The following is a 14203-nucleotide window of genomic DNA, read 5'->3' on the forward strand; positions in this document are numbered from 1 at the left end:
GTCATCAGCAAGCTCTGTCACCTTTAGTCGTAATCTACACAGCAGGTCAAATTGATGCGGTCTACCGTGCATACCACACTGTATATACCGCACACTCTTTATCTTCAAACACAAGCAGACATCCTGTGTGGCCCGCTGTGACGTGTGTCGTCTATTAAGAGTTGCCGGCAACATTAGCAGCTATCTGCTCTTGGGTGAATTATACGGGAACTGAATCACTGAGATGTATGACGTGTCTGGTTTGTCACTTGGTACAGGTCTGATTTATTACCCATGCTTTCATGTTGATAATTGACCAATAGCTCTGAGGTGGCGCCAGCGGGTAGTCAGGGTTAACTTGTGGTGGTGTAATATGTCTGTGTGGAGTCTGTATTGATTTCTTGTCATTAAGAGAAACCAAGAACCCTTTTCTTCTTTGGAAAATTATGAATTATACATTAAATGACTGCTGTAAGTTCACTGAACACCAAAATATATGTTTTTTCAATTTTAACCCTTTTTTTTTTAACTAGCTCAGAGTTGGTAATTTATCAAAATATATATATAAAACATACTCCTAGGCATTCTGCAACATGATATGAAATAGATTAACAACAAAAACCACAATTTTACCATCTGATGGTTTGCTGAGAAGATGGTTTTGTTTGGATTGATTTCCAGCTCAACAAAACAGCACGTTGCCAGCCATCTTGTCACAACCACTCTGGCTCATGTAAGTGCAATATTCATCCACTAGATGGCCCCATGCAGGGGTCAGAAGTGGCACTCTGGACTTTTGAAGTTAAATTTGTAAAAAGAAAAAAAGGTCTTCGTTATTTGAGTAGCAGAATTTATAGGGGCCAAATTTGACCCCGTGGGTTCTCCAGGGTTAATGCCAACATTCACTTTCTCTAGTGACCTCTGCCCTTTACGTAGGGGTAAACCTTGCCAACAACAGCTGATCATTGATTGATATCACACATCCAAATGGCAAATAGATTCAAATGCAGGTGCGAAGATGAGGAAAAACCAACCTGTAACTTGCAGTCAGGAGCTGTTGACGCAATGCCAACTTCTTGTGTCAAATGTTGGGATTTATCTTTGGCAAGGCCATAGTTCACTCCAATTTTATTTTGGAAAGTGATAAAAAGTAAAAACCACCTGTGTGAAGTCGAAATATAAATAAGACAAGTGCTGTGTGGGACACGTTTCTCACCCACACAGCTCTGCTGTGAAAGTATACCTTATGCACAGTGTGCATAAGGCATTGCAAACTGTGAAACATATGGTTGCATCTTGTAAAAATATGTTAAATGTACAGCACATATTTGTCACGGAATGGCAGCTGTGCAGCACCGTGGCTAGACGGTGTTTAGTCTTGCTTTCCGAAGAGGGCTGCAGTGGAAAGATGAAACAAAGGGGACTTTTTCCCCCCCCAACACTTTGAGTAAGTTGCCCAAGTGTGGAACAAAAAATCTGACAAGCCCAGACATTGCCGCACAAATGGACACAAACCACTAATGCAGTCTACTCAGACTCGCTCCTTTTTACTGAAGACTTTGCAATCCACCAGTCCGATGATTTTATGCTATGCAGCAATTGTCGACCTTGCGAACATCAAGTGAGAGTTTAGCTGCTTGATAAACACAAAGAGAAGCGAGGACGTGCCATGCCTGTTCTAATTAGAAGTGAAGTGATTACGTGAACCAAGGAAGGGCTTATTCAGTTGCGAAGATTTGAAGAAAAGTGTGGATACAGAAAATCATGTTCGCTATTCACCATTTTTAATCCAAAAAAAAGGAGTCTGTCCATCTGGACAAGCAAATTTGAATGACTTTTAACAGTTAAACCTCTGCAGAAGTCTATGCATTACTTAATGCTATTCTGTTTTATTTATTTATTCAGACTTTTTCTGCTCTGTTTTTCTGATATACAGCATTACACTAGCACAGGGGTCTTCAACTTGCAGCTCTGGAGCCACATGGGGCTCTTTAGTCTCTCTCTCTCTCTCTCTCTCTCTCTCTCTCTCTGGCTCTGTAAGAAAAAAAGAAAATAAAACATTAATATAATTATTATTTTATTTTTTTTAGATAAAATGTTATTTCAACAAATTCATGATTTAAATAAAAAAAATAATTATTAAATATTCATAAAATGTCAGTCCAAATTTAAGTCAATGGTCTAAAGGTCTAAATGGACTAAAGGTCAATTAAAAAGTTTTAAAAAAATCTTCAAAATGTCCAAAAAGTTATCATAAAATATTACAAAAAAAGAGGAAAAGCAGAAAATTGACATTGAATGTCCATAAAATTGACAAAAAGGCTAGAAAATATATATTTTTTAAAGGCAGAAAATGTACAAAAAGTAAAATGTCAGAAAAAGCTAGACTAAAGGTCAATTAAAAAGTTAAAAAACAACAACCTCAAAATGTCTAAAAAGTTATCATAAAATGTCAGAAAAAAAGAGGAAAAGCAGAAAATGAATATTAAATTGACAGAAATGTCAGAAAATTTAATAAAAAAAAAAGAAGGCAGAAAACATTCAAAAAGTAAAATGTCCAAAAATAAAAGAATAAAGGCAGAAAATTACCAAAACATGTCTTTGGAATTGCCCCAAAAAATCAGAAAATTGATTAAATTTTTTATTTTTTTTTTAAAAAGGCAGAAAAAGGAAACTCTCAAAAAGGAACTATAAAATGTCCAAAAGATAAAGAAGAAATTCCGAAAATTACCATAAAATGTTCACAAAATTGCCCAAAAAAGTCAGAAAACTGATTTAAGAAAAGGCAGAAAAAAATGTTTAAAAAAAAGAAGATAAAAAGGAAAAAAAGGCAGAAAATGACCATATGTCCATAGAATTGTCCAAAATTCAGAAATTTGACAGAAAAGTCGAAAAATTTATGAAAAACGAGGTATGAAGAATTAATGAGTAAATAAATAATCCAAAAACGGACAACTAAAGGTAGAAGAAAATGTATCACAAAGTATTGTATGATGCATATTTTTGTGTTATGGTGCAGCTCTAATTAGCTCTTTGGACCTCACTATATTAGATTAACACTAATGTTTCGTTCATCACAATGTTCAAATGTTTTGCGGCTCCAGACAATTTTTTGTGTAATTGATTTGGCCTAAAACGTCTGTTTTGACAGTAAAGTTTGCTAACCCCTGCACTAGCACATATTGCTTGGCCTTGGTGGAGGTTCGCGCTCTACTGATTGCCTATGCTTTAGTCATCTTTGCTGTGGGGGGGTTTTATGCACTGAGCTCGTGCTGGCCCAGTGAAACTCACGTTGCTTAGTTGTCCCAATGCGTGTCCAACTGCGAGACTGCAAAAGACTGACTTCAGTGACCTCATCACACTTTGACCAGCAGACCAACACTCTGAGCTCTGAAAGTGTGTGGGCGCGCATGTGTGCCAAGCGGATACTTGTGTCCATTTGTCCATTCATTTAAATGTGTCTGCCCAAGCAGTGGCGGCACCGCACTGGCAGAACTAAGCCATCTGCAGACTCGATAACCAGTTGAGACCAGATTTCATTCGCTTCTTCATTAACTGTCACTGGACTGTCAACATCGACATTGATTCAATCTGTCTTAACCGTTGTGTTATTTAGCCCTTTTATCTTGTCTCCATTTGTCAATGTACTTCTTTTACATTTTTCTGCTCTCGTTTCTTTTTTTCTTGCAGTTTGCTGTTTTGTGGTCCATAAGAGGTGCCATGAATTTGTCACATTCTCCTGCCCTGGAGCTGATAAAGGGCCAGACACTGATGTAAGTAACTCAGTTTGATCTGCTTTAAATAATGTGTGGGAGAAAAAAAACATTCATCATTCAAATACATATCAACTCACAAATAACACGTGACGGCACACACACATGACGCAGCACATTTTCCTCAGTGTCTCTGAGAAGGAAAGTGAAAAAGCGAAACTACTTATATAATTATAAAAAGTCCAAAAGCTAAAGAAGAAATTCCGAAAATTACCATAAAATGTTCACAAAATTGCCCCCAAAAAAGTCAGAAAATCCATTTAAGAAAAGGCAGAAAAAGTGTTTAAAAAAAAGATAAAATGAAAAAAAAGGCAGAAAATTACCATATGTCCATAAAATTGTCCAAAATTCTGAAATTTGACGGAAAAGTCGAAAATTTTATGAAAAACGAGGTATGAAGAATTAATGAATAAATAATCCAAAAATGGACAACAAAAGGTACAATGAGAAGGAAAGTGAAAAAGTGAAAAAGCGGATCTACTTATATAACTATAAAAAGTCCAAAAGCTAAAGAAGAAATTCCGAAAATTACCATAAAATGTTCACAAAATTGCCCCAAAAAAGTCAGAAAATCCATTTAAGAAAAGGCAGAAAAAGTGTTTAAAAAAAAGATAAAATGGAAAAAAAGGCAGAAAATGACCACATGTCCATAAAATTGTCCAAAATTCTGAAATTTGACGGAAAAGTCGAAAATGTTATGAAAAACGAGGTATGAAGAATTAATGAGTAAATAAATAATCCAAAAAAGGACAACAAAAGGTACAATGAGAAGGAAAGTGAAAAAGTGAAAAAGCGGATCTACTTATATAACTATAAAAAGTCCAAAAGCTAAAGAAGAAATTCCGAAAATTACCATAAAATGTTCACAAAATTGCCCCAAAAAAGTCAGAAAATCCATTTAAGAAAAGGCAGAAAAAGTGTTTAAAAAAAAGATAAAATGGAAAAAAAAGGCAGAAAATGACCATAAAATATGTCCATAAAATTGTCCAAAATTCTGAAATTTGACGGAAAAGTCGAAAATTTTTATGAAAAACAAGGTATGAAGAATTAATGAGTAAATAAATAATCCAAAAATGGACAACAAAAGGTACAATGAGAAGGAAAGTGAAAAAGCGGATCTAATTATATAACTATAAAAAGTCCAAAAGCTAAAGAAGAAATTCCGAAAATTACCATAAAATGTTCACAAAATTGCCCCAAAAAGTCAGAAAATCCATTTAAGAAAAGGCAGAAAAAGTGTTTAAAAAAAAAAAGATAAAATGGAAAAAAAGGCAGAAAATGGCCATATGTCCATAAAATTGTCCAAAATTCTGAAATTTGACGGAAAAGTCGAAAATGTTATGAAAAACGAGGTATGAAGAATTAATGACTAAATAAATAATCCAAAAAAAGACAACAAAAGGTACAATGAGAAGGAAAGTGAAAAAGTGAAAAAGCAAAACTACTACATGCTGACAGAACTGACCTAAAACGCATTAAATGTTCTATCATTCATCAGGTTTTAATTATTGCCTAAACTTGAAGACGGGAAGAACAACACTATTGTGAGAATGTCACGTGACGGGAGAACAAATAAAACGGCACTTTGGCAATATAAGAGCATTTATATTGCGCGTACGCCCTTTAGATTTTGTCAAGCAGGTGTGTGTGATTGACTCGAATAAGCAACAGCAGCATCAGGTGGATAATTCAATTCAATTAATACCAATGTTCCAGTGAGGTTCCCCGGGTGCTGCCATTAGGAAATGGGATTGAAATATTCGACTTGGTGCTTCACTGCCTCCGCACATCCCAGGAAGAGGAGATTATTCTCTGCCGATAATGCAGGTTGTGATTTCAAAACATGTTGAAAACCTCTTGATCTTGCTCCCAGAACAGTGATGGAGTTCAAGGTTTAACTCTAAATAAATCTAATCCGGCAGGCTTTGGGGGGGGGGGGTGATTGGCAGATTAGGCTGCCATTAGCGGGGACAAGGCTTGGAGACCACATTAGAAGCAAAATGGTGACAAGACCAGCATATCCTCTTTGTCGAGGGCCAAACTGATTTGGATTCAGGTTCCAAACAATTCTCAATTTCCCTCATTTTTCTGCGTTCTAAACTACAGCCATTAATTTTTTTGAGGCTCACAGCACAGACTAAAATAACATTTGACATGGCCCGCATGTTTACTTACGGTAGTCTATTATAAACTGTCTATTATAATTACACGCACGTGCAAGGTGTGTTTAAATTCACGGGCGAGCGTTTGTGCTGTCTCATAATCCAAGACGCCAAATGCGATTCCGTGTTATGTCAAATAGATGATGAAGCAAGCGACAGATATAATAAAATATGATAACAGATCATAAATTCCAACGCTTGTGATGCTCTGTGATTCATAGTGAGTAGCGCAAATTATGTTTACATCCGCGTTTGCAACAAAAAAAAAAAAAAAACTTGTTAAGGTAAGTGTATATGCAATGTGACAAATTTTCTTTGGTTTGCTTGTACGTATGTATTTTACGGTCCCCCGATTTTTTGTTTTTCTGGAGAAATTACCGTATTTGAGGATAGTGCTATTTTATGTTCAATTTTCAGAATTATATTTATTTGTATTTTTTCCCCATTAAAACTCAATCACTGCTTGCCAATTGTGAAACTCCGCATGCGTGTCTGCTTGGTGGCTATGATGCGTGTATTGCCGTATAAGCTTTCAGCATTACAGAAGCCCAACTTGGCCTCGGTAACCGGAGACAAGGCAGACTTGCGCCGTTCAAGATCATCGACAGGGATTCTTAAAATAGAGAGCTACAAAGATGACATCGAAGCCTTAGCAGCCAAAAATAGTTTGAGCTGGGCCAGGTCGCGATTCACACGGTTGGAAGGGTTCAAAGAGCGTACTTGCTTGGGTCCTAATAAAATGATGAGTTTTTAAAGTCTTTTTTTATAGTCAATTAGAGGTTTTTGTATCTGAACCATCCATCCAAGTGTGGACTTAACTTTATTTATCACAAAACTTCCATCAATGTTTTTACTACCTACAGTATATCACATTTTACTTTCCGCTTGTTTGCAATTCTGAAGGGACATGACTAGCATAAATTATCTGCGGAATTACATGGATTTCTCTATGACGTAGTCATGAAATGGATCTGATCTTCATCTTCATCTTCATATGGCCAAACTGAAACATATCTGTAAAGAGGATGTTCAAAATGAGCTGATCAGAATTTATGATCTGCAACTATAGAAACTGTTTGATATGAAATTATTGCTGCCAAAGGAGGCGTAGCCAGTTGCTAAATCCAAACGTTGACATTCTTTTTCCACCCTGCATTGTAGGGGTGTGAATTGCCAAGTACCTGGCGATTTGATTCGTATCACGATTCATAGGTCACGATTCGATTCGATTAATCCCGATACGAATCTATAAATTGATTATTGTGATTTTTTTAAACTCAAATTTAGAAAATACAAATCAGTAAACTTGTACATGTACGCTGTAAGATTTATTTATCTGAAAAGTCAGGCTTATAACTGAGCCACTGCATTTAGCAAACAGGTCTGTTTCATGTTTGAACTGCACTGAAATAAAAATATTAAGGCTTAATGTTCCATTAATATAACATTCTTCCATGCTTAATGTGTGAATCCTAACCCTAGGTAAGACGTTTTGTTGAATATTTCCATAAAAAATTTATGTTTAAAAATTCGGCCGCATATTAAATCGATTCGAGAATTGCGTGCTGTAATATTGCGATATATTGATGATTTTTTTCTAAACTGCATTGTAACATTTACAAATTATGCTCAATAAAAACATGGGAACATGTAATTCTTTGTGTGGTATTAGTGACAAGAAAATTGTTTATCTATTGTATGACTATGCTGAAATCCCAATTAAGGGATTCATACCCAGCAATTGTTCATGTAAACATCACTCATATTCTTCATTTTCTCATTAGTGTCTAAAGAATCCCCTTGTGTCACTTTATTAAGAATGTCATATCAATATTCATGTCTGGGGAATTGAACCAAAGGCCATCTGGCCACAGGCCGTATTAGTATTCATCCGCATCTGCCCCATCGGGAAACTTCACTCTTTCACTTATTTCCGCACCACGATCAACATCCAGTACTCGTCCAATATAATCTAACGGCCGCGGCCAACAGAGGGAGTGGATCTGCAAGAGAGAAAAATATTTCAGCAGCACTGTTCAATGTGTCTCACACATGACTTCACACTGGCCTCCGCTTTATAGCTTCATAACTGTTCAATGGCCATGTGCCCAATCATGTCTCGCAAAGATACATGAACACGCCATCGCTTGTTCTAAATAAGTACTCCATTCTCTTTTTAATACACATTTATGTGCACTTAGTAGTGCTGTTGCCACGGGCAACCACACATATTCCATGGCGTTGCGCCTCCCAGAAGAAACTCCCATGGCAAGTAAATATCCTCAAGATCTGCCGTTTCTAGGCTACCTGCATTGAATGAGTCACATTGATGTTTTATAACACTCCTGCTGGAAAAGAATGAACTTTGGTTGAGAGGCAACCGCAAGAGTTTTTTTAGTCACTACTCGACTTACACGGGTGGATACGGTCAGACTCGGCAAGATGATCATGAGGCTGCAGGGCGTTTTTCAAGAGCATCATCAGCCGCACATGACATCATCTGCATAATTATGAAACATTTACGCATATAATTGGCTCCTTAATTTGACTCATTGATGTTAGGATATTTTGGATCGGTTCATTCTGATCAGGCTTGCATTTCCATAGGAAAGATCTGTAGGTGGAACGGCAATAGCGATGTCACCTACGTAAACGGCGTTACATCATGGCATTTTCCATTGCACGGCGCCAACATGGCTCAGTGCAGCTCTTCCATCCATCAATTTTCTATACCGCTTGTCCTCATTATTGTTGCAGGCCAGCTTTGGACTGTCCCAGTGGGACTTTGGGGGAGGGACTGGACTGGTTACCAGTAGGAGGCACAGCTCCTTTCACTGTAAAAAATAAATAAAGTACAGTAATCGCTGCCTCTTAGCGGCTGCTATTTGCAGATTCATCCATTCATTTTTTCGTGCTCATTCAATAATCTTTTAAGATGACAAGATTGCATCAATATCAAGTGTGTTTTTTTCTCTCTCTCTTTTTTCTTGGAACTCCAACTGACCAGGCTGTAAAAATAGTACCTCTTACACTCTAAAAAGAGAATTGTTGAACCAATTTAAGATTACAAATTTAATTGTTGACCAACTTAATAGAATTGCTTCAATTGGTAACACACAATTGAATTAAGTTCATCTAAAGTGAATACATTGAGTTTAATGTTATTTTAAAGCGAATATATTAAGTTTAATGTTATTTTAAAGTGAATATATTAAGTTTAATGTTAATTAAACTTAATATATTCACTTTGGATTAACTTAATTCAATCGTGTGTTACCGATTGAAGCAATTTTTTTTAAAGTTGGTCAACAATTCTCTTTTTAAACTGAACTCCCAGCCATTTTCACTGAAGCAACCCCCGACAGATTTTGCAAGGCCCAAAGAATATTGTGTTCTGTTGCTATAAAAACATGGAACCTAACAAAAGAAAGATTAGAGTCTCTTCTTTCATCAGGAAAAAAACAATATTTGTATCTGTTTCCGTTTTGCAGCAATTGGCATTATAATATAGCTTTTAAGTTTAATCAATATTCACATCCCTGGTGAAAAAAGAGCTTGTTGCAACATGACCCTGGCTGATCTCTTATACTCTGCTGCCACCTGCTGACCATTTTTTGTAACAACTACCATTGTTTTAAGCCACCTCCTCATGTCAGAAGCTGCATCGAAGCCTTCTGTATGCTCTTGCATAAAAATAAAAATAAACACACGTAGAAATGTGTTTTTGTGAATGATGGACGTATTTACACGTTTTTGGGTTTGAATGAGTTAAGTTGGTTCAACACTCTCTTTTTAGAGTGTATAATACCTGGTAGTATGAGCCGTGGTGAGCAATTGCGATTGAGCCCCTGTCTGTGTCATACTGGGGCGAAGCAAACTGAACATTACCGCTCAGCGACAACAAGACTTTAAGGAGATGACGATCTGCCTTTGCACTTGACTGTGACTCAAGTGTATCACAAGACCACGGATTGGCTTAGGCTGGTAATCACTGAAGCCATTTATTTAACAAAATGCTGCTCTTGTTGATTGCCAGGTGTAACGCCAGCAGCGGCAGCGCGAGTGACTTCGGTGTTTTACAGGATAGAAGCATCAATAATGCAGACGCTTCCGCTTTCACCACAAGGCTCAGCAGACGAAACTGAGAGCTTTCGCTGCGCTTGTGCTCGTGTTTGCGCGGGTGCGTGGCTGCTGCATCATTGATGTCCACTTAACCAGCAGTCTGCTGTATATGACCCGGGGAAATCCACACTGATTTGCCCTTTGCTGTCTCTCCTCACACATATACACACAATAATCACCAGGAATTGGCAATAGACAGAAATCAAAATAAATCAATCCGTTAATTTGACTTGTGAAAGCAAGTCTCAGTTTAGGTTACATAATGTACGTTTTTAATTGGGATATCATCTCTAAAAGTTGAAATGACTCAGGAGGAGGCAGTTTTCTTTCTTTCTTTTTTCTTTTTTTTTCCCCCCCTGGAGAGCTCAGTATTGTTCATTTGGTAATTTTACCGATTTGACATGTCATCATCATTGCTCTCTCTCTTTTTTTTATTTTATTTTTTATTTTGTATGTGGGTGAGTATGTGTATGTGCGTGTGAGTGTGTATTCATTAGTTCACCTAAAACCTATTAAAAAATCCCATACCGTTCACCTAAACCGAACACTTCAGAACCCAGCCAGAGCCGTGAGGCCGTCAGGAGACCTGAGGAAGGACCAAAGTAAAGAAAGGAAAGTGAAATCCAGCACCGACCAGACAGGAGGAGGCAGTTTTGACAGAAGTGAAAAAGCTCAGAGCGTCATTACAAGGGGTCTGTCTGCTTGGAAATAGAAAACCCGATTAGGTGTGGGACCAAATGACATCATGTGCGCCACATGCATGGTTGCATGTCACAAGCAATAGAACCCTGTCATCAGTAGTGCGCTTCCTCTTCGAGCAAGGGGAAGGCGTTGGCTATCTTCTTAAAACAGACCAAAAACAAAGCGCTTGGCAGTGCAAAACGGAAGGAACACAGACTTGCAACTCTGACGTAACGTGTACAAAAAGTACCAACTTGGTTTGCTTGTAAAGATGTAGACGGACTATTTTCCAAAGTTTGACATACCGCCCGGCCAAAAGCATTTTGCTAGCATTTATTTTCGCTAGCCAGAGGCTAACTGCACTTTATTTGTAGTCTTAATTAATACAGGCATGTCCAATATTGTAAACATATTGTTGAAATTGTCAACAATATTAATTATTCTTACTCAATCTAACACCAGCAAAAACTTTACGTCCCTACCTTGTGCCATTTCCACCCAGTAAAGACCCAGTAAACATCTATAATATAAATTCACTCTTTGTTTAGTGAGGTTATGAATAATTTTGTCCTTAACTATGCCTTCATTGGCTTAGCCCCGTTAGCGTCTAACAATGCTTGTAGCTTTGGATTTATGTTACCGTCGTCATTTAAAAGTAATTTCGAAGCAGAGAAGAAAACAGCTTTATTGCTCCCAGAGGGGCAATTGAATTTCCCGTTCTCTAGTTGTTTTGAGAGACACAAACACAACAGCAAATTAAACTGAAGACAACAAAGCCTTCATTAAAAAAATAAATAAATAAATAACAATGCTTCCACAATAATTTACATTATTTGTTACTTGTTGGATGCCTTAAGTCGTTCCATTCAGAATTAAGAGGAAGTTTGTTATCTTGTCAACCCCTGAGAGAGTAAAAGCAATGTTCTGGCGTAATCTAATACAAACACACTGACAAGCAATCCCCTTCTTTATGCCCTCGCTTCACAACATATCAAGATATCACAATTAGCTCATAAAAACTCAAGAATGCAGCATAAGTCCGCCACCGGAAAAAATAATAAATCATGCTTTGAGTTCCCATGCTCTGTAAAAAAAATAAAAATAAAAAATAAACTATCTGGTATGTGCACCGGATATGAAAATTTAGCATGCAAATGTTCAGCTTTATACATGACATTGATGTTTATTCAACAATAAAGGTCCTAAGGTTACCAGCAAATGCAATATAACCTGTGCTGCGCTGAAGTTAAAATTCGCCGGCACAGGTTTTCAGACTAAGGACATGAGCTGGCCCGGAAAATGTCAGCATTCAAAAGAAACACAAATATTGCGTATAAGATAACAAACACACCACTTTTTTTTATTGACATATTGCACAACCAAAAGGTACATGGACACAATAAAAGAGCAGTACTTAAAATTATGCTTAAGTACTGCTTCTTAAAATTTTACATTACAAACACGTCGTGAACAGTAAATACAAGCAGAATGTTAAACCTTCCAATGATAAGCCCCATATTTTATTTCGGTCATATTTGAAAGTGCATTAAAACGTTTTTCAGCAACTTTTCAGGACTTGAGGTATTTGAAAAAAAAAAAAAACACACACACAGTTTGTCAATGCCCCTTTATGGTCCCCTTTTGCAATGTGTATAATAATGAATAAAATAAATAAATAAACAGTGCCAGCAGAAATGTAATTTCCTTTCGAAACAAAATAAACTACATTATCTTTATAAAGCACACTTGCGAGAAATAACTGAAAACAAAATGTGTTTCTTAACTCTTAATCTTAAAGTAAACGGAAAATAGTCCTACCCATAAATATGTACAGCTATCGTACCTGCTGTAGAACACTGCTTTGATACACATACTAAGCATCTCAACTCGAGTAGATCCCATTGGTTCCATCTTCAAGAACTGCTAATGTTAACTTTTCAAGCTTATCAACTTAACACCACGATGTGTTTAGGATTAGCTGGTAGGCTATGCTAAGTGTTGCATTTCATCTTTGTGCTAATGATGGCATTCTGGAAGAACTAGTTAGTGTCTGTTAAAAGATGTTTTTTCAGTTTTTCTCTCCGAACCCAATCACATGCTAGTTGCTTTCGGGGCCACTGGAGGATCGCTGTCAGGCCGCTAATTTAGTAGGGCTGATATATTATGAGTGCCCCCCCCCCCCCCCCCACCCCTCTTAGCTATTTTCGTTTGATCAATAATGGCAAGGACAATCTTATTTCGAGATAATAATAAAAAAAATACAGCCTTGTTTTCATACCGGTAAATGTCTCCAATTCTGAAACAGGCATGCTTAAAAATCTATTTCCAAAAAGGTATTGATGATTTCAAATTGCAGGCATAAATAGTATAAGCAATCCCTATATAATGGCGATGGCCCACTAAGTATGTACTAAAAACAGTTTTGTGTTTTTTCCATTCTTTTTTTTTTATGTTGCTTTTGCAGGATACACTGTTTTTATGATTAAAAACATGTGAAAAAATATGTAGTTATTATTTCAATCCCAATATGTTGTAGATATATAAAATAGATAGTTCAGTGTTCAGTAGTGCATGATTGAATTTTTTTAAAGTACAAACATTTTTTTTTATCTTTGCCCTCAATGCCACACAAATGTTAGGAGTCTCAGTTTTCCTTAAATACGTTAATACTTATACAGACCCACACATCATTTGACACAATCAAAGTATTGTGTAAAGCAAGCCATTTAGTTTTTCCTGTTGGACGGAGAGAAGGAAAAGCTCTGGTGCTGCCACAGAGCTCATTATGGTGAAAAAAGACTCCCCAAAAACTTTTCCAACTTATTTCTTGTTTTAATCGTTATGCAGCTGACAGATGGTCTATGGCTTCTCAGCCTCTCGGTTCTGCCACTTGACATCTGGATCATCATCTAATGACCCAACAGGAACCTCTGGAAAGTCTCTTGCTACTTTCTGTGCTTGACAAAAAAAACAACGCTGAATCGACACACAAAAGAAACCAATTTAATAGTGTATGGCCTCTTGGTTGTTGAAGCGGACAGAGAAAATATTATTTTTGCTTCGGATTGAAAAAAAAAAGTATTTTATTGGAATGATCACTTGCTAAGCAGTCTTTTTATTATTCTTTTTCTTTTTATTCTTTTTACTAGTCTCATTTTTATTTATTATTATTTTTTTCTTCTGGAGAGCTCAATATTGTTCATTCGGTAATTTTACCGATTTGACATGTCATCATCATTGCTCTCTCTTTTTTATTTTAATTTTTTATTTTATTTTATTTTTATTTTGAATGTGTATGTGCATGTGTGTGTGTGCGTGCGTGTGAGTGTGTATTCATTAGTTCACCTAAAACCTATTAGAAAATCCCAAACCGTTCACCTAAACCGAACACTTCAGAACCCAGCCAGAGCCGTGAGGCCGTCAGGAGACCCGAGGAAGGACCAAAGAAAAGAAAGGAAACTTTCACTTTCACTAGTTAAGCAGTCT

The 14203-nt window shown here is 36.8% G+C and overlaps 1 protein-coding gene across 1 annotated transcript in view; it reads left to right on the forward strand.

Moving 5' to 3' along the window:
* prkcaa (protein kinase C, alpha, a) overlaps positions 1-14203 on the forward strand; it is a 112990-nt gene that overhangs the window by 39295 nt on the left and 59492 nt on the right. Inside the window, exon 3 of the mRNA XM_077570459.1 lies at positions 3670-3752. Coding sequence (XP_077426585.1) covers positions 3670-3752 — 83 coding nt within the window. The remainder of the gene's footprint in view (positions 1-3669; positions 3753-14203) is intronic.

The sequence above is a fragment of the Vanacampus margaritifer genome, chromosome 7 (genome assembly GCF_051991255.1).
Source record: "Vanacampus margaritifer isolate UIUO_Vmar chromosome 7, RoL_Vmar_1.0, whole genome shotgun sequence".
Lineage (NCBI taxonomy): Eukaryota > Metazoa > Chordata > Actinopteri > Syngnathiformes > Syngnathidae > Vanacampus > Vanacampus margaritifer.